This window comes from Varroa destructor, unplaced genomic scaffold, assembly GCF_002443255.2.
Source record: "Varroa destructor unplaced genomic scaffold, Vdes_3.0 BEIS01000002.1, whole genome shotgun sequence".
Lineage (NCBI taxonomy): Eukaryota > Metazoa > Arthropoda > Arachnida > Mesostigmata > Varroidae > Varroa > Varroa destructor.
In genome coordinates, this window is record NW_019211455.1 from 36,092,939 (window position 1) to 36,113,877 (window position 20,939).

The 20,939-nt window shown below is 34.2% G+C and overlaps 1 protein-coding gene across 11 annotated transcripts in view; it reads left to right on the forward strand.

The window, feature by feature from the left end:
* Positions 1–20,939, forward strand: part of Neurl4 (neuralized E3 ubiquitin protein ligase 4) — a 52,934-nt gene that overhangs the window by 16,365 nt on the left and 15,630 nt on the right. For 8 of the 11 annotated variants that reach the window (XM_086981841.1, XM_086981846.1, XM_086981847.1 and 5 more), the window contains 5 exons: positions 18,695–18,808; positions 19,076–19,235; positions 19,703–19,906; positions 20,130–20,538; positions 20,743–20,868. In XM_086981841.1, coding sequence (XP_086837967.1) covers positions 18,695–18,808; positions 19,076–19,235; positions 19,703–19,906; positions 20,130–20,538; positions 20,743–20,868 — 1,013 coding nt within the window. Of the gene's footprint in view, positions 1–5,420; positions 5,443–6,933; positions 7,582–16,877; positions 17,553–18,694; positions 18,809–19,075; positions 19,236–19,702; positions 19,907–20,129; positions 20,539–20,742; positions 20,869–20,939 lie in introns of those variants that run through there. The other 3 variants (XM_022789485.2, XM_022789484.2, XM_022789483.2) reach the window with 3 other exon arrangements.

A 20,939-nucleotide genomic window follows, 5' to 3' on the forward strand; every position in this document is an offset into this window, starting at 1 on the left:
AACATTGCGGGACAAATACAGTAATTTAATTTTTCTATTACCCAAAATTCGAAGCAGTTGCTTTTTTCAAAGGTTGAAGCGTCCTAATACCGATGCCATGCAATGAACAGTTGTGCCTATTGAGTAATGGAGGTTTAATTAAAGAATTTTATTTTAAAGGAAAGATATGTATAATACTTATATTGTGTTTACCAGTAGAATGTGCTTGATATGCACGCTAGTGAGAGCCCTAATTATTATTATTATTGACTAATGATTATTATTACTACCCAAATTACTGAAAACATCACTGAGCTCCGTTCTGGGCCTATTGTATTCCGCAAGTAGCTTCCTGAAGGCTTCACATGTACGAAAACAGCGTCACAAATTTCTTTTCTCTTTCATGCAATGTTCCTGCAATGTTCCACCCAGATTCCGTAGATCTTCCGTTTACTAGCCACAGACATAAGTCCAAGTGGATTTAATTTGTTTTTAAATATGCCCACCGATGTAGGAAACTACGTATCTTAGAAGAATTCTCCTTATGCAAACATTGCAATATTTATCGTGGTATTACATTCAGCTTAAGCCCTATAGGTTTGCCTACAGCGCACATATTCGATTGGTACAGAGAAAACAAATTTTATTCAAACAATAAAAAAAATGTCAGAAAGGGAAAGGGTGGAAAACAATATAGCGATGGCAAGGACTAAGCATGCTGTCGGGTCTCAACAGTAGGTGGTAGCCAGTAACTATTATATTCTCCACGGGAATTTCGATGACCAAAACTCAAAATGTGAGATTGAGATAGAAAACAAAATGAGATTTGGTTTACTACGTATAGTCACATCACTTTATGGTGTGTAAAAAGGAACGGGTTACGTGTCAATTAATCTAGACTTTCAAGGTAAATAAATTGTAGGCAGCGTGGTATTTTGAATCCAGTGAAATCAAAAGGTGACGCAGGAAAAATTACCCTATGATGTATAAAGACGTTATGTAATATATGAAAAATATATATTAAAATATGGACAGGCGCGCATCTATATGGGTGCCGTGGGAGGTGTCTGATAATAATCTGTAGATATTATCATATTTAATTGTAGATAATTTTAGGATAAAACTGTTTTACTAATCATGATGTGCGTGGTATTTTTACTTTAGATATAATTTATCGTTCTTCCCCTTATCAGTACCCTTTGTTTGAAATCAGCTGAGCTTTCTCAATGCAAACAACACGTACTGATAATTCAACCATAAAAACGTTTGTCCAAAAGCTAATATACGCCTCGAGTTTTGTGGAACAGCGCAATTTTGAATGGGACTTATCGCCGGTTATACGACTGCCTCTTATGGATCATAGTAAAAACATAAAGAAAATCGTACAAAAGTTGTAAGTTTAAAACTTTCTTTACGGAATACATGCTTTTGCAAAACTATGCAAATGATGTCCGTTGTATTATTGTATAAAGTAGTTTGTATGAAACGTTGTTTCATTAAATGGTGACGAACATTTAATCATAAAGATTGTAACGAAAAACAGTCCAAAAAGGTATAATCAGAGAATCTACGCTCACGGGTACAGCCGAATGATTAATGATTGAAAGAGTACTCTTTTAGTAATGCCGTAAAAGTTTTCCCTTGCATATACTTGGATTTTGCGTGACTCATTTCATTGTTGATTTCATCCTAAACATAAGTGAAGTCTTACGGACGAGGCTTAAACACAAGCCTCGCGCAGAAAGACAGGTTTGTCCAATTTTCACTCAATTTAAAAATGGATCTGCGAAAAGGTAGAATGATCTTGGACGATCAGTATTTATTGAACTGATGCGAATAAAATTTTGGTATAGCTATTCAGTACGTACCTTGTAATGATAAAAAAAAACTCTGAATCTGAAGATAGAAATGTTAATGGTTTCTTGGCGATGATGTATCACAATTCTACTATGAGGATCTAAAGTGATTGTTCAACTAAGATTCCAGGTAAGATTCATTTGGAGAAATTAAGATTAATTAGAGGGCATGATCATTTTTTAAAAGAAAAAGTCCCAACCAGGGATGATCGAAAAATAGCAGAAATGGTGGAATACTTTATGATGTATATGAAAAATTACACAGATAAACAAGTCGCAAATATTATTTTTCAAAATATGTATGCGTAGAGCCTCTTTCAAAGTAACTTACATTGTAAATTATTTGAAGGCTACGAAGCATTTCATTACTTTTTTTTTTTTTTTTTTAGATTTTACTCAAGTATAAGTTGTAAACGGCATATTTGATAAAGATTTATGTGGGAGGCGATATCTATTTTAAGAAAGCTTTGATTTGTCAGAAATAAGCAAAGCAGTGAAGGCCATTACATTTCCAAGAGATTTCTTGATAGTACAGAGGTTTGGGTGTTAAATTTACGCCTGAAGTATAGCTCAGGTTCTCTATAATTTGAATTTTAAGCCCATGCAATAAATATCTATACAGAGATATATACATTAAGTAAGAACTTTTAGCAAAAATTAAGTATTTATAGAGACTTGAAAAACTACAAAATTCAATGAAACTAACACCGTGTTTATGATATCGACAAAGTTATTTCTGTTTGTTGTACAAAATAATAAAACACTAACAGATTTAATATTTAATTAGATTTCTCTAAATTTACTCAACATATACAAGATGAAACAATGAACAAAGCCAAAATTGAAGTTATTCATATATATCAAAGTTTAAAAAAGCACGAAATCTCAATAGATATTTTGAACTTAATAAAAATAATACCAATAATCAAGGTTTGCAATTTGAACGTATAAAGTTAGCATAAAAAGTAAACGTTTGCAAAAATAAAATTAAAAAAATTAGTAAAATAGCAAGCTCTGCTTTACGGCAATTATAAAGGAATACAAAAATACAAAACTTTACAAACGTTACGGAATTTCAATGATAGTATGGTTTTACTTGTATTAAACGCTACTAAATGTTAGAGGTATTAAAATGTCATAAAAATACAACCAGTATGTAGTAATAGTAGGACTGAAAAATCCTAACATTTTCCACGATCTTTCGTATCTTGGCTTATATTTTCAAGTCCTATGATAAACTCAGTATATAGATTGTACCACATATTGCACAACCATATTTTATGTCTTACTTTGTATCTTTGCTCGTTTATCATAACTTATCGCGTAATAAATTCACATCGATATCTAAGTGAATAGTGACTAATTACCTGTGATTTTACTATTCAGAAAAAGGTCTATTAGACGTATCTAGTTAAAGTACTGGAAGTCTGCTTATTTAAAGTTCTTAAGAAAAAAGTGATTACTTTAACTATGAGTTTGAGCAAGCAGTTTTGCAGTCCCTCTATGTACATTATAAACTGAGAAAAAGGTCAGCTTTTAGAAAACAAACAACTGAATGGAGCGGTTTAAGAGTTTAAACTACGTACGCTAATTTTCCTCTTGAAGGTAGCCATCTGTATACACACTTAATTGTAGTACCGTAAATGTTAGCAAGCAAACACATATAAATATATACATATACAAATTTTATAATACAATAAAGTATGTGTACTTTATGTTTATGCTAGTATGTTTCTATTGGCATGTACTTCACAGTGAGGGAATCATTTCTTATATGTTTTGACTTAATATCATAACAATTATCGTTGTTTTAACAAGAATGTGCGCCGCAGTCTTACACCTTTTTCGATAGTGACAAAATTTAAGACGAGTTTTACGCGTAGTAAGATTCCAACAACTCGGTTCAAAACAGCGATCGTTACCACTAGTGGGGTTATGTTTTAGGTCCACAACTTGACAATCCGTGTAATAATGACATATTCATTTGTCATAATTTGAGAGTTTTTTCTATTCTTTCATTATTCTTTGATCATATTGTTTATTAAAAATACTGTTTTCAAGGTAGCATTATTTAAGTATTAATTTTGAAAAAATTGTCTTATCTAAATAGATCTTTTTTCTCAATGTGCTTACCACTGTAATTGCCCAAACAATGGAACACAAAATGAATTAGAGTATAAGTTGCTTCTCCTTAAACAGCACATTCTTGTTTATTTTTTACTCTCAAATTGTAACGTCAAACTTACGAAAATATATATATAAAAGTATATAAAAGTATACATATATAAAAGTACTACAAATATATTTCAAGTTATTATATAAACACAAATTAAAATTGGCATCACCTTCGATTTTATTTTCTCACTAAAAACATTTTCTATTAACCAAGTTAAATATGCACGCAAGACACTAACATGAAATTAAATGAGAGCATGATTAGCACAATACAGTTTCCATAATCATGAAAAAATGGCATGATGACTTCGCATAATCGGCAAGCGGAAGTCGAATCCCGTGATAAAAACCTGTTTTTTCGGATTCGATGGTGGAATCCACGCATCGCATAGTGTAGTATAAGTTGACTTAGAATTTTAAGCACATATCCACGACTTCATGGTTAAACATTAGTTTTGTATCTAATATCTTTGTCTGCAAATTCACTAGCTACTCTTGGTAAGTTCGTGTTAGCTTCGAATTACTTTTCGATTCTCAGAGTATCAAAATTTTGCATTTGAACTTTCTCTTAGCACCAAAATAACGCTTGAAAGTGCGCAAAGCCGTACGTGTGAAATTGCTAGTTAGAAGTAACTGAAAAATCAGTGCTAGTATTGGTGCAATGATTCGCATACCTTCTTTTCAACGAGTGTATTGGCCAAATTGATTTAAAATACAGTGTATTAGAATACCATAGCTTTTTGAAAATGTCGCTTGGCTGCCAACGTTCAAGATGAAGGAGTTTTAACAGAAACTTCGTGGTACTAAAATAAAACACGGAGTCTCCATCATATTACGTTAATATAACTTTTATGTCAACGAGCGAAGGCTTTCGTTATTATTGTTCTGTGTGAACTTTCCACTTCAACTATATATCTAGTCAAAAGGGTTTTTTATGAAAAATGTTCTACAACTTTTGCAGAAGTGGTACCGCATGCATGATAAACACTGGGTTGACTTTTGAGCACTTGCCACAGTTATGTAGGGTTTTAGCCAGCGTCCACTAACTGAAGCACCCGGTGTACCTATACATTTCAAAGATTACTGCTCACCTCTCTTTACCTTGAAACATACTACTACCTCAGCGTCAGTCCTAAACAATGGTCCTGTTTTTTTATTTCACATGTCGCCGTCGCATTCTATGTATGAGTCACTTGGCGCCTTTTCCTTTTTACGAAGGACTCTTGAAACCATCAGTGGCTAACGAGAGCTTGCGTTAAGTGCTATGTAGTACTCTTTCATCCCCATATCAACGTCGTAGTTCAGGCAGCGACTTTTGTTGCGTTTGCTCGCTCCTGCTGCACAAACTTCGTAGCGTGTTCGCCCTACCCTCTTTTTGGACAGGTGTCTATTCCACATTTCTTCTCGTTTTTTTCGACTGTGACATCTCATGGTAAGCTCGTATCTGAAGCCATGGGTACAAGGGTCAACGTAAACAGAAATCCTTTACCTATTCAAAAAACACCCACAGTGTTTTCCTCGGAAGACCCTTATTCTTCTTGAGTTTTGGTTTTTCGTAGACGGCAATCGTGCTGATTTCATTTTTGCGACAAATAGCTTTCTCGTAACTTGACCCCGAGATACTCTGCTGCTTGGCCTACGGTATAAATATTAATTTCTGAAAACTTTAGAAATTCATTGGCTTTTTTCGTTGCAATATGTACTGTCCACCATACAACATAAGAATAACAGAATACAAGTGCTTAGAACGACCGATCTATATGTTTGTATGATACCTCTAGAGGTCTTTCGTCATTCGACTGGTCGTCGTATTATGCTAGCTGAATGTTGGGATTGATGCGAAAGATGATGAAACGAATACTCTTGGTTTGTCATTAAAATAATATCTATATTTACGTCATAAATAAATATTGCTGCGCACTCCATTTTTACCGAAAAGTTGTATGCAATACTTGTTTTTATAAATAAATTATTCTCTGTCCTATCATTCCAACCACTTCGTCTGTAACAATAGAATCGATCGAATACTTTTACCATACATTGCACACAACTTCGAGATATTTTTTTACTGCTGTAGAAAAATTATAAGTGGCCATGTATGACTCGGAATTTACTTTTCAGGGCATTTACCATAATTAAGGAAACCAGGCATAATTTATTTATTTATTCCGAGAAAGCACGGAAGAATTAACTTTAAAATTATATATAAAGTATTTTTGGATTTATGAAATTCACTACTCTGCGGTGCAAGTCGTGCAGCTCTCTTTTTTTTCAAAAGGAATTAGGTATATTTGTTTATGACACTGCTGTACTATGTGCTCAGGCACAGCACGGGAGATTCCGTGCATGCTATGCAACATTTTAACAGTCGATTCAATGATTTTAAGTGTTCGACGATATTTCGGATAATCGATTGGCATAACATTCGTTTATTGCGTAGCTGTTAATGCAGTTCTAATATGAGGTTTTTTTCTTTAAATGAAAGTCCTGGTAGAGTTAAATAACGCGAAATACCCTCCCAAAACTCTTTTTAGATGCCTGAAGCAATCCATAAGAAAGCTAGGTTAATTAGAAGTCATTTCTAAAAAACTCTTATAGAGTTTTTAGTTATATTATTAATGTCTTTGTTTAAAGGATAATAATTACAATCAAACTAAGACAATTGTTTACTCGTGCCAAATCCATCGCAAAAACAATTCTATGAGAAAAATATAGTGAGTTGACCGAAATATTGTACTAGTTACAGCTTGAACTTTGGGTTAGGCCTGCCGTGCAACATATTCATATAGCACAACGTTTGTATGTAGTGAATTGCACAGCGCGCAAATATTAAGCCGCCTGCCAGACGACCCGCCTGAAATACTTCCAGGATGTGTCGAAGTAAAATAGCGTATATCTGGGATCTCCATGTCGATGGTTTGCGAGTGTCAAGTATGGCGCATTATGGGAGAGATGGTTTCTTGATAAGAAACAGCACTGATCTATAATTGCAAACACTTAAGTGATACTATTTAAATATTGCATTAAAAATTTTTTTTTGCGAGTTACTTTGCGACGAACCCTGAAATCAGACTATGAAGCAACGGGTGATTTTATTTGGATAATGTGAACAGCGGAGTATCATCCTGCTAAGATTCCACTGTTGATCTTCTAATTCGCTGAGTTTGGGACAATATTCTATGGAGATCATATGTTTCTGGCAGTAAAATGCCTGAAGTTCATGTAATGAACAACTGCGACAATGTCTTATAGATATCATATGGCAATGGAACAGCGAAGGCATTACTGTTCGTGCTGCTAGAATTTACTGAGGTACTGCGCCGTTAATGAAAACATTTATTCCCATCTAAATCTATGCGTGGGAAGAAGACAGAAAGTCAACATGGAAAATCAATTTGTATTATACTACGACATAATTCGAACAGGTGTTGATGAAACACTTAATAATTTCGCGTTAGTGTAAAGGGTGTCATTGTGCATTTTGAGTGGACGAACCCTTCAGATGTAAACTTGAATGATGACCATTCTGCTGGTCCAGGAACCTTGTGGTTCTTCCATTTCAGTGTCAGCGGTAAGTAAAGATGATAAAAAATATATGATCCCTTCTATATAAAGCGTTACCCTATGTATGATTAAAGTCTTGATTAAAATTGGATAAGCAATAGAATAATTGAAATCGTTTTAACAAAAAAAAATATTTTTATTAATGGTTCTATTGATCCTATAAAGTATCCCTATAATGACATGTCATTACCCTAGGATTAAAATATACTTGTTTTTCTTTAGCGCATATGACTTCATTACATGTTTTAAAACAGTTTTCACTTAATGGAGTCTTTTGCACGGCCTGCGGCGTCTTGAATTGGAAGAATTTTATTAGAGATGTTTTAAGGAAGTATAAACTAGAGATTCTACTTATAACTATTTAGTTTTTCAATTTGCGATCGATGCTTGACTTCTAAAACTTGAAGAATTTCTTTTTCTTCGGAAATTTTCTAGTAACATTCAGCGTAGTTGCGGATTTTGTATAGTACTCCAGTAAAATATAGTTTTATGTGCAGTAAGTAAGCAGGTTCTGTCTTGGGTCAGTACGTTTATCTGTAGGAGAGATCTATAGTGAAACAGTATCATTATATTGTTACCTAATTTCCTAACATTTGATTGAACGAGGTAGTAATTTTGCTTTCAGAAAGGACCCACACCTCAAGTTTTTTTTTTTTAATTCAGCATATGAGTCTTCTTTCTATGGAATCGATCTCCAATCCAATATTAAATGTCAACATCGATTCCTTAAAAAAGGTTGAAATTGAGCTTCACTAAGATTTTCATCCTCAATAATATTTCAATTATAAGCGCCTTAAAAGTTCCTCTCGCTTACTCCTAACCCTGAAACACGCGATTAAACGCTGTAGATTAAGAGGTTCAGACCAAAAGGCTTTACGTGAAGTACACATACAGTAAACTAATAGAGAAAATTGTTGTATTTTGTTAAGTGGTTATTATCTACTTCGGTAGATTTTAGTAGAGACTACCTAAGTCGTTTTCCATTTCTTCACCGAAGAGGAACGAAGGCAGAAATGAACACGATTTAATGTATTTCTATCCGCAACGAAGAACTCGTTACATTTTCGGAACCTTTAATTTTTTAAAAATATCTTTGTTACTTTTATGTGTTGTGAAAATGCATAAAGTTCCCTGATGAAAAGAATAAATAAAATTTTGCTATAAAACAAAAAATGTTTACGCAACTTGCCAACTTATTTTTGTGTTTTTAAAATAGCCCGTTTTGACACATACATTCGTTAATACATGGGTTTTACCTTTTTTCTACTTCTCGATTACTACACCATGACCGTTCTGCCGCTCTTGATGGTTTTGAGTTATTATTATTAGAAAACGGTGACCAACAATAATGCACCATTGGATCGGAATATCAGATGAGTTTGATTATATCGCCATTCAGGAATCCAAAAGAATACTACAAGTTTGGAAGTTTATACCCAAAATAATCGCCAAGTTAATTGCCCAGATAACTTGTTACAGAGGGGAATGCGGTTTGTTTCCCAAATGGACTGCTAATACGTCAGAATACCAGTGTCCACACTAAGATATTCCGTAATAAAGATTGCCGGATATTTTTTTCCATTGATAGAATATATGTAAAAAAAAATTCTGCTTGTTAGAAAACTAGCTCACTCATAAATAACGCTAACCTACACAAATAATTTAATGATACTACAATATTAATGTTGCATATCTATGCATATTCCACCGGGCCTATAAGACATAGCATGCAACATGTTTGATTAGCTTCATATTATTTTTAAAATTAGTGTAACCATGCATTAACCCAAGGATGTTTATAATGAAAAGCAAAAAAAATTATAGAGCTAGGAATCTAAATCTTTGAATTAAGAAGTGATTCAAGAGCTATATCCAATTGCTTTAGCTATGAGCCTGAGCTAGCAGTTTGCCGTTCCTCTATTTACACTATAAATGGAGAAAAAAAATCAGTTTTGAGAAACAAAAAAAAACAAATGGAGCGGTTTAAGCGTCAAAACGACGTATGCTAATCTTCCTTTTGAAGACAACCATCTTGATACATACTTAACCGTAGTATCGTAAACGTCAGCGAAAGTTACATATACTTTTTATTGACTATACAGTAAAATGTATTATTATTTAGCAGGTAATATGCTAGTATATTTCTCTTGTGTGTGTTTGACTCAGTATCATATTAACCATCATTGTTTTATCAAGAAGGTGTATCGGGAAGGTTATCAGTTTCACTATATTAACACTACGATAACACGGGTAAAATAAAAAGACGAATAGTCATTTATGCGTAATAGACATTTTGCATAGAATTTACATAACTAGTGCTCGATAGTCAAAAGGTGTTGCGTAACCTATTGTTATAGATTTTGGTTGCATCTAAGCTTTTCATATATGAATTCTTATTTTCTTTTATCTTCTATCAGTTTTAGCATAAGTACAGATATAAAAACTTTTTGATCATGGAGGAGTGGGTTTGTCCTTCTTGTATTGTGATCACCAGAAACACCATGCCGAATCTAGTAATAATAATGCCCATACGAAATTTAGGTAGAGAAAAACGAGAGGTTGGTCCTCAATGACCAGTACGGTTCTAGATACGGGCGTTTTATTTGATCCTATGAAATCACGTGTAAAAATATTTGAGGAAGGCCCTGTGGGCAAATATAAGAAAATATATCTGATTAAATATTTGCTTTAAGCAAATGTTTGCTTCGGTTTTCTTTTTCGTTACAATTCAGTGACCAATTTAGCCTTTGTATTCAGAAACAAAAGGTTTGTTTGGCTAGATGATAATTTTATTGAAATCATTTTCAATGATCGAAATGGAAGAACCAATAGAAAATCCAACAGCTATGTTACAAATGCTTTAGGTGAACAAAAATCGTTATAAAACGGGGAAGGGGCAGTTTTTCTTTAGAATAATAGATCATCTTATACTAGTATCATTATTATTATTACGCTTACTGTGCAAAATCGTATACCTAATACAATCTTTGCTAATGGTGTGGTGCCAGAACTCGCAGTATGGTATGTATATATATAAAAAAAGACCTGTATTTGGGCTATTTATTTTTATTGATAAATATCTTAATATTCTTAACTATTCTTCTATAAAAATAATAATAAATTCGTCTGCCCCTCGACAATGAATAAATAGTTATAGAATTCTCTTGCTGTTATAATGCGTTATATCTAGTTTATTAGCAATTACGGCAGAGGCGAAATTTCTACTGTCGTTTGATTAAAGAAACTAGCTTTATTTTCTCTACTTCGTTAATTTAAGGATATTTACTTCTACAATTGAGTGACAATTGTATCCACAAATACGAGGCGCTTTTTTAAAACAGTTGTCTTTACTTATTTTATTCCTTCTTATTACGTGAATCGATGTTATTCCTAATTTTAGTCTATAGCAACCATTTAAGCGTTTTTTGGATTGATTTTAATTACTGAACTACTGCTGAAGATTTTAGTATACAACAGGTGTGAAAAGGATTTTTTTAATATCTTACTGAAAATACAGAAATAATACGTTCGCTATATTGGATTGACTTTTACAACAAATAAGTTGGTTCGCAGACGCACTGTAGTTCACATACGTAAAGCTAATTACTTGCAATCGAGAAAAACTTGCACGAGGGTTCAGACTTCTTCTTTGTCGGTCTTTCTAAACCACGAGAACCAACTTGTTAGACTCTATTGAATGTTCAAGCAGAGAAGTGCTTATCTAACCATAAATACAATTTTCCAAAACGTGCGAACGTTAGGACTACTTGAAGTGTCATTGGTGTTTACTATGATGACAATCAGCTATTATCTAACTGCTTTGTACATAACAGGTTTTGAATTCAGGTTCAGAAGTTCATCGTATTCAGCTAATTGCAATGAGTGCATCTAAGTGCGTCATTTGAAACCTCTAATGAATTAATTTACCTACCTGTAAAACTCCTTAGATAAAGAATGTGCAAAGATAAACTGTCACAACACATTGCCAACGAAGATATACATAAAAATCTACCCTCTCCTCTAAAGATATCCTGATATATTGACACTGTAGTTGTAAGCAAGGTCCTTTTAGATAAAAGGTTTTTACAGTGTAAAGAAGGATCCTTAACGCCTACATTAGCGAAATAAGCTTCTTTTCCTTTCCGTTGAGGGTCAGAAAGAGTAAGACATAATGCGTCAAATATTTCGGACTGTATGTACAAGCCGTAAAACATATTTTCTTACTGATAAATAAGTATTTATTAAATCAAAATCGGCTGACTGATGTTGCTGTTCTTGCTTTGTTATTTGTGTTATATATTTCTCTTGTCACTTTTTAAAAATAATATTTGAATTTTTCCTACCTGTAGATATGTTGTTCTGTCTGTAGTCTTTATGGCGGTTTATTGTGCTAACTCCTAATGGTGGCAGGTAATGGATTTGTATCGCTTTTCCATCCACGTGGGGCTTTGAGGTCTGAATTAATAGAAATTTAACTACGTCAGGTACTAATCCCATTGCAGTCAAAAATAAGCCACAACATTTGTAAATAAACTGCACTTATACGCTTATCAAAATATGCAAATCCAACATCTGTTTTCTGCAGTATTCTATGATACCTCGTATATGAGGCTTTACGTACAAATATATCGTAGTAAATTTATGTCTCTTGGGAGATTTCACTGTAACCTCTATTAGCCATGTGAAAGTATACTTTAAACTCAGCTCGAATAACTTTTATTTTTAATTACATTAGATACTCTGTGTCGAGGATATTTTTTCTACCAACCTTTCTAAATCAAAGACATGAAAATCTTGATAAAATATAAATAGTTGCTTCTTGATCAATCTTCTAATCCTCTCTGTACCTAATCGCATTTTTCAAGTAATGCCATAAAACGCACCTAATCAATATATAAGATAAAATAGAAAAAAGAAAAAATTCCCCGTTTGTTGATTTATTACAAGTGAAGAAATACGGAAACGACTCTACTGGCGAGACGGAGTTCATAGGATGCTGTAAGTATTTTATCAACAATAAAACTCATAGCACTAAATATTTTAGCGGGTATTTTTTAAGTACGTTTTAATTCAGTTTCCAAATGTATATGAAAAAAATGTTAAGAGCGAGCCAGATTATAAATGTTTATCGGTGCTAAAATAGTGGACGGACCAGTAGTCTTTTTTCGATTGAGCTTTGTACCAGCAGTATAATTTTCTCATTGAGAAAGAATAAAAAATTTCTTGTTCCAAACTGCTTTACAGAACAACTTTATGAGAACATCTCTTAACTTTTGCTACTGAGCTCCGAATTTTTATATAAAAAGCGGACCTGAAATTTTTGTAAGGTATCCGACATATTCGTTTTTAAAAAATAACCTTTAGACTCTCAATCTGACTACTAATATCATTAGGTACACATTTTTGTGTTTTTCTTCTAAATTTATTTCTGGCCCATAAGAAATATTTTTTGTTGTGTGTTTTGTAACCTAACATATAGGAGTTTCCCCTTGCACTCTTTAAAGCTGGGTAAGAACTCGAAATAACATCGACTATGAATTTTGGGTAACTAAGGGCATTTATAATTGCCGCGCACTTCGTGCAGCATATTCCGATGAAGAATTTCTTGCGTCCGCTGTAATTAGCTTGTCGTTTTCTTCAACGAATAATTAGTTTTTTTTACCGCACATGCCCACCATAAGCCCGTAAGAATATGTTCCTACTCTGACTGAGCGCGAATCCCTAGATTACCGTTCTGTTAGATAGAGATTCTCAGCATTTATAGACCATGTAGAAAGTGAATTTTCTTGAACTCTTCTGGCCGCAATTTTTTGTTTGCATATAGAGATAAACGCCGGAGTTTTACACTTTTTTTTCGATAGCGACGCAATTAAAAACAGGCTTTACGCGTAGTAAGATTTCGACATTTCAGTTCGAAATGGCGATCACTACCACTAGTGGCGCCATTTTAGGCTCACAACTTGACAATACGTGTAACAATGGCATATCCATTTGTCATAATTTGAGAATTTTCTTTTATTCTTTAATTATTTTTTGATAATATTGTTTATTAAGAATATTGATTCAAGGTGTCATTATTTAAATATTAGCTTTGAAAAAGTTGTTTTATCGAAACAGATATTTTTTCTTAATGTATTTACCCCTGTGGCTGTCCAAAGGGCGGAACACAAAATGAATTAAAGTATAAGTTGCCTCACCTTAAACAGCACATTTTTGTCTATTTTTTACTCTCAAATTGTAACGTCAAGCTTATGAATTCTACTTAACATTTTCATTACATGGTTGGCTGAGTGTAGAGGTTGGAAATTGCTATCAAAAACTGTGCTATATTTTTCCAACTCCTGGCACTACGGAAAATTAATTTTTCCTGGGTAAAGTACGGCGACGTTTCCTAGATAACAGTACTATAAATATATTTTAAGGTATTATCTAGGCATAAATCAAAAGTGACGTAAACTTCGATTTTATTTCTTCGCTAAAAACATTTTCAAGTCAAATGTACACAGAAAACACTAACATGAAATTGAACGAGAGCACGATAAGTACAATATAGTTTCTATAATCATCAAAAAATAGCATGACGACCACTGGCTATCGCATAATCGGCAATTGAAGGTTGGGTTCCTTGAATAAAAACCTTTTGTTTCGTATTCGGTGGTTAAATCCACGCATCGCATAGTGTAATATAAGCTGGATTAGAATCTTAAGCACTTATCCACGACTTCATGGTCAAAGCTTAGTTTTGTATCTAATATCTTTGTTTGCAAATTCACTAGCCACTCACGGTTAGTTCGTACTTCAAATTATTTTTCAGTTCTCAAAGTATCGAAGTTTTGCGTTTGAACGTTCTCTTAGCACAAAAATAAGCTTGAAAATGCGCTTGAAACTGTGAAATTGCTAGTTGGAAGTAACTGAACAATAAATGCCACCATTGGTGCAATGGTTCGCATATTTTCTTTTTAGGGGGTGTATTGGCCAAATTGATTTAAATTACAGTGTATTAGAGCACTCTAACCTTTCGAAAATGTCGCTTGGCTTCCAGCGTTCAAAATTGAAGAGTTTTAACAAGAACTTCACGGTACTAAAATATTTTGATGTAAATTTTATGTCAGCGAGCGAAAGCTTTCTTCATTATTATTCTATGTGAACTTTACACCTCACCTATATATTTAGCCAAGAGGGTTTTTTTATGAAAAATAATTTATCACCCCGTAGTAGTACCGAACCCCGAAGTGGTGCCGCATGCATGATAAACACCGGCGTTGACTTCTGAGCGCTTGCCACAGTTATGTGGTATTTTGGCCAGCGTCTACTAACTGAAGCACCCATTGTACTTATACGTTTCAAAGATTACTGTTCAACTTTCTACCTTGAAACATACTATTAGCTTACCGTCTGTCCTACACAAAGGTCCAGTTTTTTTAATCTCACACGTCGCCGTCGCATTCTATATATGAGCCACTTGGCGCCTTTCTTTTTCTGCGAAGGACTCTTGAAAACATTAGTAGCTAACGAGGGCTTGCGTTGAGTTCTATGTCGTTCCTCGGAAGTTCTTTCCGTAGTACTCTTTGACCTTCATATCAACGTCGTACTTCAGGCAACGACCTTTGTTACGTTTGCCTACTCTTGCTGCTCAAACTTTTCAGCGTGTCTCAGCGTCACAGTCCCGCTTGCGTGTTGTACCCTCTTCTTGGACAGGTGTCTGTTCCCCGCTTTTTTTCGTTCCTCAACCATAACATCCCATGGTAGCATTGTACCTGAAGCTATGGCTGCAAGGATCGATGTGGACAGGAATTTACCTATTCAAAAAGCATCCGCTGTGTTTTCCTCGGAAGACCCTCATTCTTCTTTACTTTTTAACTTTTGCTTACACAGCAATCACCCTGGTTCCATCTTTGCGCTAAATAGCTTTCTCGTAACCTAACCCCCAGATACTCTGGTGCTTGGCCTATGGTATAAAAATTAATTTCCGAGAACTGTAGAAATTTATTGACTTTTTTCATTGCAATATGTGGTGGCTACCACACAACACAAAAATAATAAAATACAAGTGCTTGGGGCAACCGGCCTACATTTTTGTATGATATCTCTAGAGATCTTTCGTCATTCAGCTGGTCGTTGTATTATGCTAGCTGAATGTTGGGATTGATGCGAAAGATGATGAAACAGCGAATACTCTTGGTTTGTCATTAAAATAATATCTATATTTACTTCATAAATAAATATTGCTGCGCATTCCATTTTTACCGAAAAGTTGTATGCAATACTTGTTTTTGTAAAGTATTGTTTTGTTTGTAATAAATTATTCTCTGCCCTATCATTCAAGCTACTTTGTCCGTAGGAATAGAATAAGATTAATCGAATACTTTTACCGTGCACTGCACGCAACTTCGAGGTATTCCTTTGTACTGCTGTGCAAAAAAAATTATAAGTGGCCATATGTGACTCGGAATTTACTTTCCAGAGCATTTGCTACAATTAAGTCAACTAAGCATAATTTATTTATTTTTTAAGTTGTATTTATTTAGGAAGGGCAGAAGAGTTAAGTTTAAAATTATTTATAAAGTATTCTTGGATGTATGAAATTCATCACTCTGCGATGCAAGTCGCATAGCTTTTTTTCTCGAAGGGAACTAGGTATATTTATTTATTACATTGCTGTATTATATGCTCAGGCACAGCGCTGGAGGTTGAGTGCATGTTATGCATCATTCTAACAGTCGATTCAATGGTTTTAAGTGCTCGACGATATTTCGAATAATCAACTGGCATAACATTGCGTAGCTGTTAATGCAGTACTTATACGAGGTTTTTTCTTTGAGTGAAAATTTTGGTAGAGTTAAGTAACGTGAGATACCCTCCCAAAACTCTTTTTAGATACCTAAAGCAATCCATAAGAAAGCTTGGTTAATTAGAAATCACTTCTAAGAACTTTATAAAGTTACGTAAAAAAAATTTTCTTCTGGCAGATTATATTATTATAATTAATGTTTTTGTTTAAAGAATAGTAATTACAATCAAACCAAGGCAATTGTTTACTCGTGCCAAATCCATCGCAAAAACAATTCTATAAGAAAAATATAGTGAGTTGACCGAAATATTGTACAAGTTACAGCTTGAACTTTGGTTTAGGGCTACCGTGCAACATATTCATATAGCACAACGTTTGTATGTAGTGAATTGCACAGCGCGCAAATATTAAGCCGCCTGCCAGACGACCCGCCTGAAATACTTCCAGGATGTGTCGAAGTAGAATAGCGTATATGTGGGATCTCCATGTCGATGGTTTGCTGTTGTCGAGTGTCAAGTATGGCGCATGTATGGGAGAGATGGTTTCTCTATAAGAAAGAGCACTGATCTATAATTGCGAATACTTAATATTCTATTTAAATACTACATATGCTATTTAAATATACTATTTAAATATTCCATTAAAATTAATTTTTTCGCGAGATACTTGGTGACGAACCCTGAAATCAGATTATGAACAACGGATGATTTTCTTTGGGTAATGTGAACAGCGGAGTATCATCCTGCTAAGATTCCACCGTTGATCTTCTAATTCGCTGACTTTGGGACAATATTCTATAGAGATCGTATGTTTCTGGCAGCGAAATGGCTGAAGTTCATGTAATGAACAACTGCGACAGTGTCTTATAGATATCATATGGCAATGGAACAGCGGAAACATTATTGTTCGTGCTACTAGAATTTACTGAGGTACTGCGCCGTTAATAATATCATTTACTCCCATATAAATCTATGCGTGGGAGGAAGACACAAAGTCAACATGGAAAATCAATTTGTGTTATACGACATAATTCGAACAGGTGTTGACGAAACACTATTAATAATTTCGCGTTAGTATAAGGGGTGTTATTGTGCGTTTTGAGTGGGCGAACGCTTCAGATGTGAACTTGAATGATGACCATTCTGCTGGTCCAGGAACCTTGTGGTTCTTCCATTTCAGTGTCAGCGGTAAGTAAAGGTGATAAAAAATATATGATCCCTTCTATATAAAGCGTTACCCTATGTATGATTAAAGTCTTGATTAAAATTATATCAATAATAATAATAATATCAATAGAATAAATGAAATCGTTTTAACAAAAAAAAAACATTTTTATTAATGGTTCTATTGATCCTATAAAGTATCGCTATAATGACATGTCATTACCCTAGGATTAAAATATACTGGTTTTTCTTTAGCGCATATGACTTCGTTACAACAGTTTTTACCTAATGGAGTCTCTTGTACGGCTTGTGGCGTATTAAATTGGACGAATTTTATTAGAGATGTTTTAAACAAGTATAAACTTGAGATTCTGCTTACAACTATTCTTGATTTTTTACTGGTTAATACACATTTATGCTTCGAAACTTAAAATTCTTTTCCCCCGATGATTCTCAAATTGCAATAGCCTCGCAGACATTTTCCTAAATCCTTAAAAAAAAATCCTAAAAGTAAAATAAGTCAAATAAGGAAACTCTAGCATGAGTCTATGCGCTGTAGAGACCTATAGTAAGAAATTATCGTTATATTGCTATATAATTTCCTAATAATAAACGAGGTAGTAATCTAGTTTCTAAAAATTACCTACATCTTATAGTTTTAGTATGTAAGCTTTCCATACAGAATAATTCTTGTGAACTGTTTGCCAATCCAATGTCAATGTTTATTTCCGGAAGCAGTTACACCGTCTTCTTTTACATTCATAGATTATGCTTAGAAAGAATCTTCTGTCTGTTGGAAAACTAGCTGACTCATATATAACGCACTAAGCTCAGCATATTCAACCTAATGGTGTTACTTGGTTTAACGGTGTTCTTAATTTTTCAGTGGAGAGGGAATTGGAGCTTCTTGATCTTTAAATAACTGCACATAACTACAATAAAACACAATATGGCTTTAGTTATGTGTTTCCTTAAATTTTCTTATTTACCATTATTTGTGGTACCGTCAATAACAAAAAGCTCTTTGATATTACTTATATTTAACTAAGCGCTGAAACCTATAGTTTCTAAATATCCCATCCAAAACTGACACATTATATTATGATTAAAAAACACTTAAAAAAAGATTACTGACAACACCTTTTTCTGATTTTTCTCTTTGTAAGGACCGGAGGAGCGCAACACGACGGAACGCCGTTCAGGAATTCAATAATGGCATCGTACTAACTTCTCAGGCTCTCGAAGACAACGAACTTGTCAGCGTGACGATCGATGCTCTAGTGAGCCGAATAATGTCAATTTAATATTAAACATAAGTCGTGCCAGAAATAGTCCGTAAATAGTTAGAAATAGTAAACTGATATATCGAATCTGCGTCCCATTTGAATTTTTATGACAAGGAATGCACTTGAAAGCATTTTAAGGATATTTTTCATCATAAATAACACATACGCCCATACCTTTATGAAATGTACAGTATATCATCCTGATTGCCGCGTATAGTGAAATTTATATTTTTGCATTATAATTGTTTCATTGACATTTAGGTTCCAACTTGGACAGGGTCGATTCAGCTTGGTGTCACCGCAAGAGACCCCCGCGGTCTCGACACATTACCAGATTCGGCTGCCCACTTGAAGGCATGTACGTGGCTCTATACTGGGACGTGCATCCTATATAACGGCAAACAAATTATTGAAAATTATGGTACGCTATTTAATGTCTAACCTAAAGAGTTGAATTTGCTTTGGGAATTATCTTACACTTTGACAAATTATTGTCTTAGTTAGTCACGTATGTTATGATTGTTAAAATCTGAGTAAAATATTTCTATTTGTTTGTTTCTCAAATCTTATTCAACGTAAAAAAATCCTGATCTGTGGCGCGTATATAGATTTTAAACATAACTAGGTTTCACGATGTTTTATGTTGATCATGCGAATATTTTTTAAAATTGATAGTACCATTAACCAGTCAACTATAGACGTTTTCTTGACAAATACATGTTAGGCAGAGATATACATATCTACTAATGATATATAATCCATATGATGATCTCTAATGATATATAGGCCATACAATACTCTTTGTGGTACGTTACCGTGTCTAGTATTCTTTGATTAACTGATTTTCCAGTCGGAGTGGTGTTAAAAAATGTTATATATAATTTTTAGGAACGGCAAATTTGGATAATTTAGCAAAAGGTGATCGTGTTGGAGTCGTTCGACAAAGCAATGGGAGTGTTCATTTCGTCGTAAACGGTGTAGATCAAGGGGTAGCTGCTAGTAACACTCCGTCTCGTCTCTTTGCCGTGCTTGATCTCTATGGAAAGTGTGTACAAATATCTATTAATGATATCGTACCTGTTGAGAATATGAGTAAGTGGCTTAGTGGCGTATATTTATGTCTATAAATTTTATTTTAGGTCAGGTTAGATATTTTAGGTCAACTTAAAGAGTCTTTAATCTAGTTTAGAAGTATGTACCTTCAAAAAAACATATTTACATCCAAAACTCATACTGTAACCTCAGTTTCACTGATGCAGTTTTTATGCAACTTTCTGGATGGAACGCTAAATAATGAAAATTATATGTTTTACAGATATACTCGCGGTACCCTCACCCAATTCTCTTGCTTTGCCAATGATAACCTCTTCATCGGCGTCCAACCGTGAACAAGTGGCTTCTTGCATGTTTGATAATTTTACTACTCCTCCTATAGCATACCAGAATTCAGCCAGCGATTCCTTTACATCTCGCATCATGACGGTCGGTAAGCGCCGGCTTAACGCATCGACGAATTTCATGGGGAATTCCCGAGAAAATTCAAGAGCATCAAACCTGGCCTGCTGTAGTTCCTCGGGAGAGCAAGATACTGCAGAAGGCCCTTTGCGGTTCCATGAACGATGTGGCAGCAATATTCGTCTAGCCCCGGACCTTATGTCAGCCGAGAGGGTCCACCCAATCGATCAGTTTAACCATGGTGTCATTCTGAGTAATCGACCTTTGAGGTAGTACATTTAAGAAGTAACACCCCTTAATAACCTCGATACTATGAACTGTTTCCGTTTATAATAGTGATTTCTTTTTTTGCGGTTGAAGAAAACTGCGTTTTCCTTTAAGAACGACGTATAGAGACCGATTTAACATCCCATTAAAAAGATCTGCATCCTTTATTTTCGTTCATAGACGTATTTGCAACGCGGTTTTTACAGACACAACGAATTATTCGAGATTCGGATCGATGCCCTAGTAACGAAATGGAGCGGTTCGTTAGAGGTTGGAGTAACTAGTCATAGTCCAGAACAACTCGACTTTCCCGAAACAATGACTTGTATGAGGTTTGTAAATTGTTATTATTAATGCTAGCAGTTCAAAAAATACAGCAGTTGCTTCCTTGAAATGCACGCAA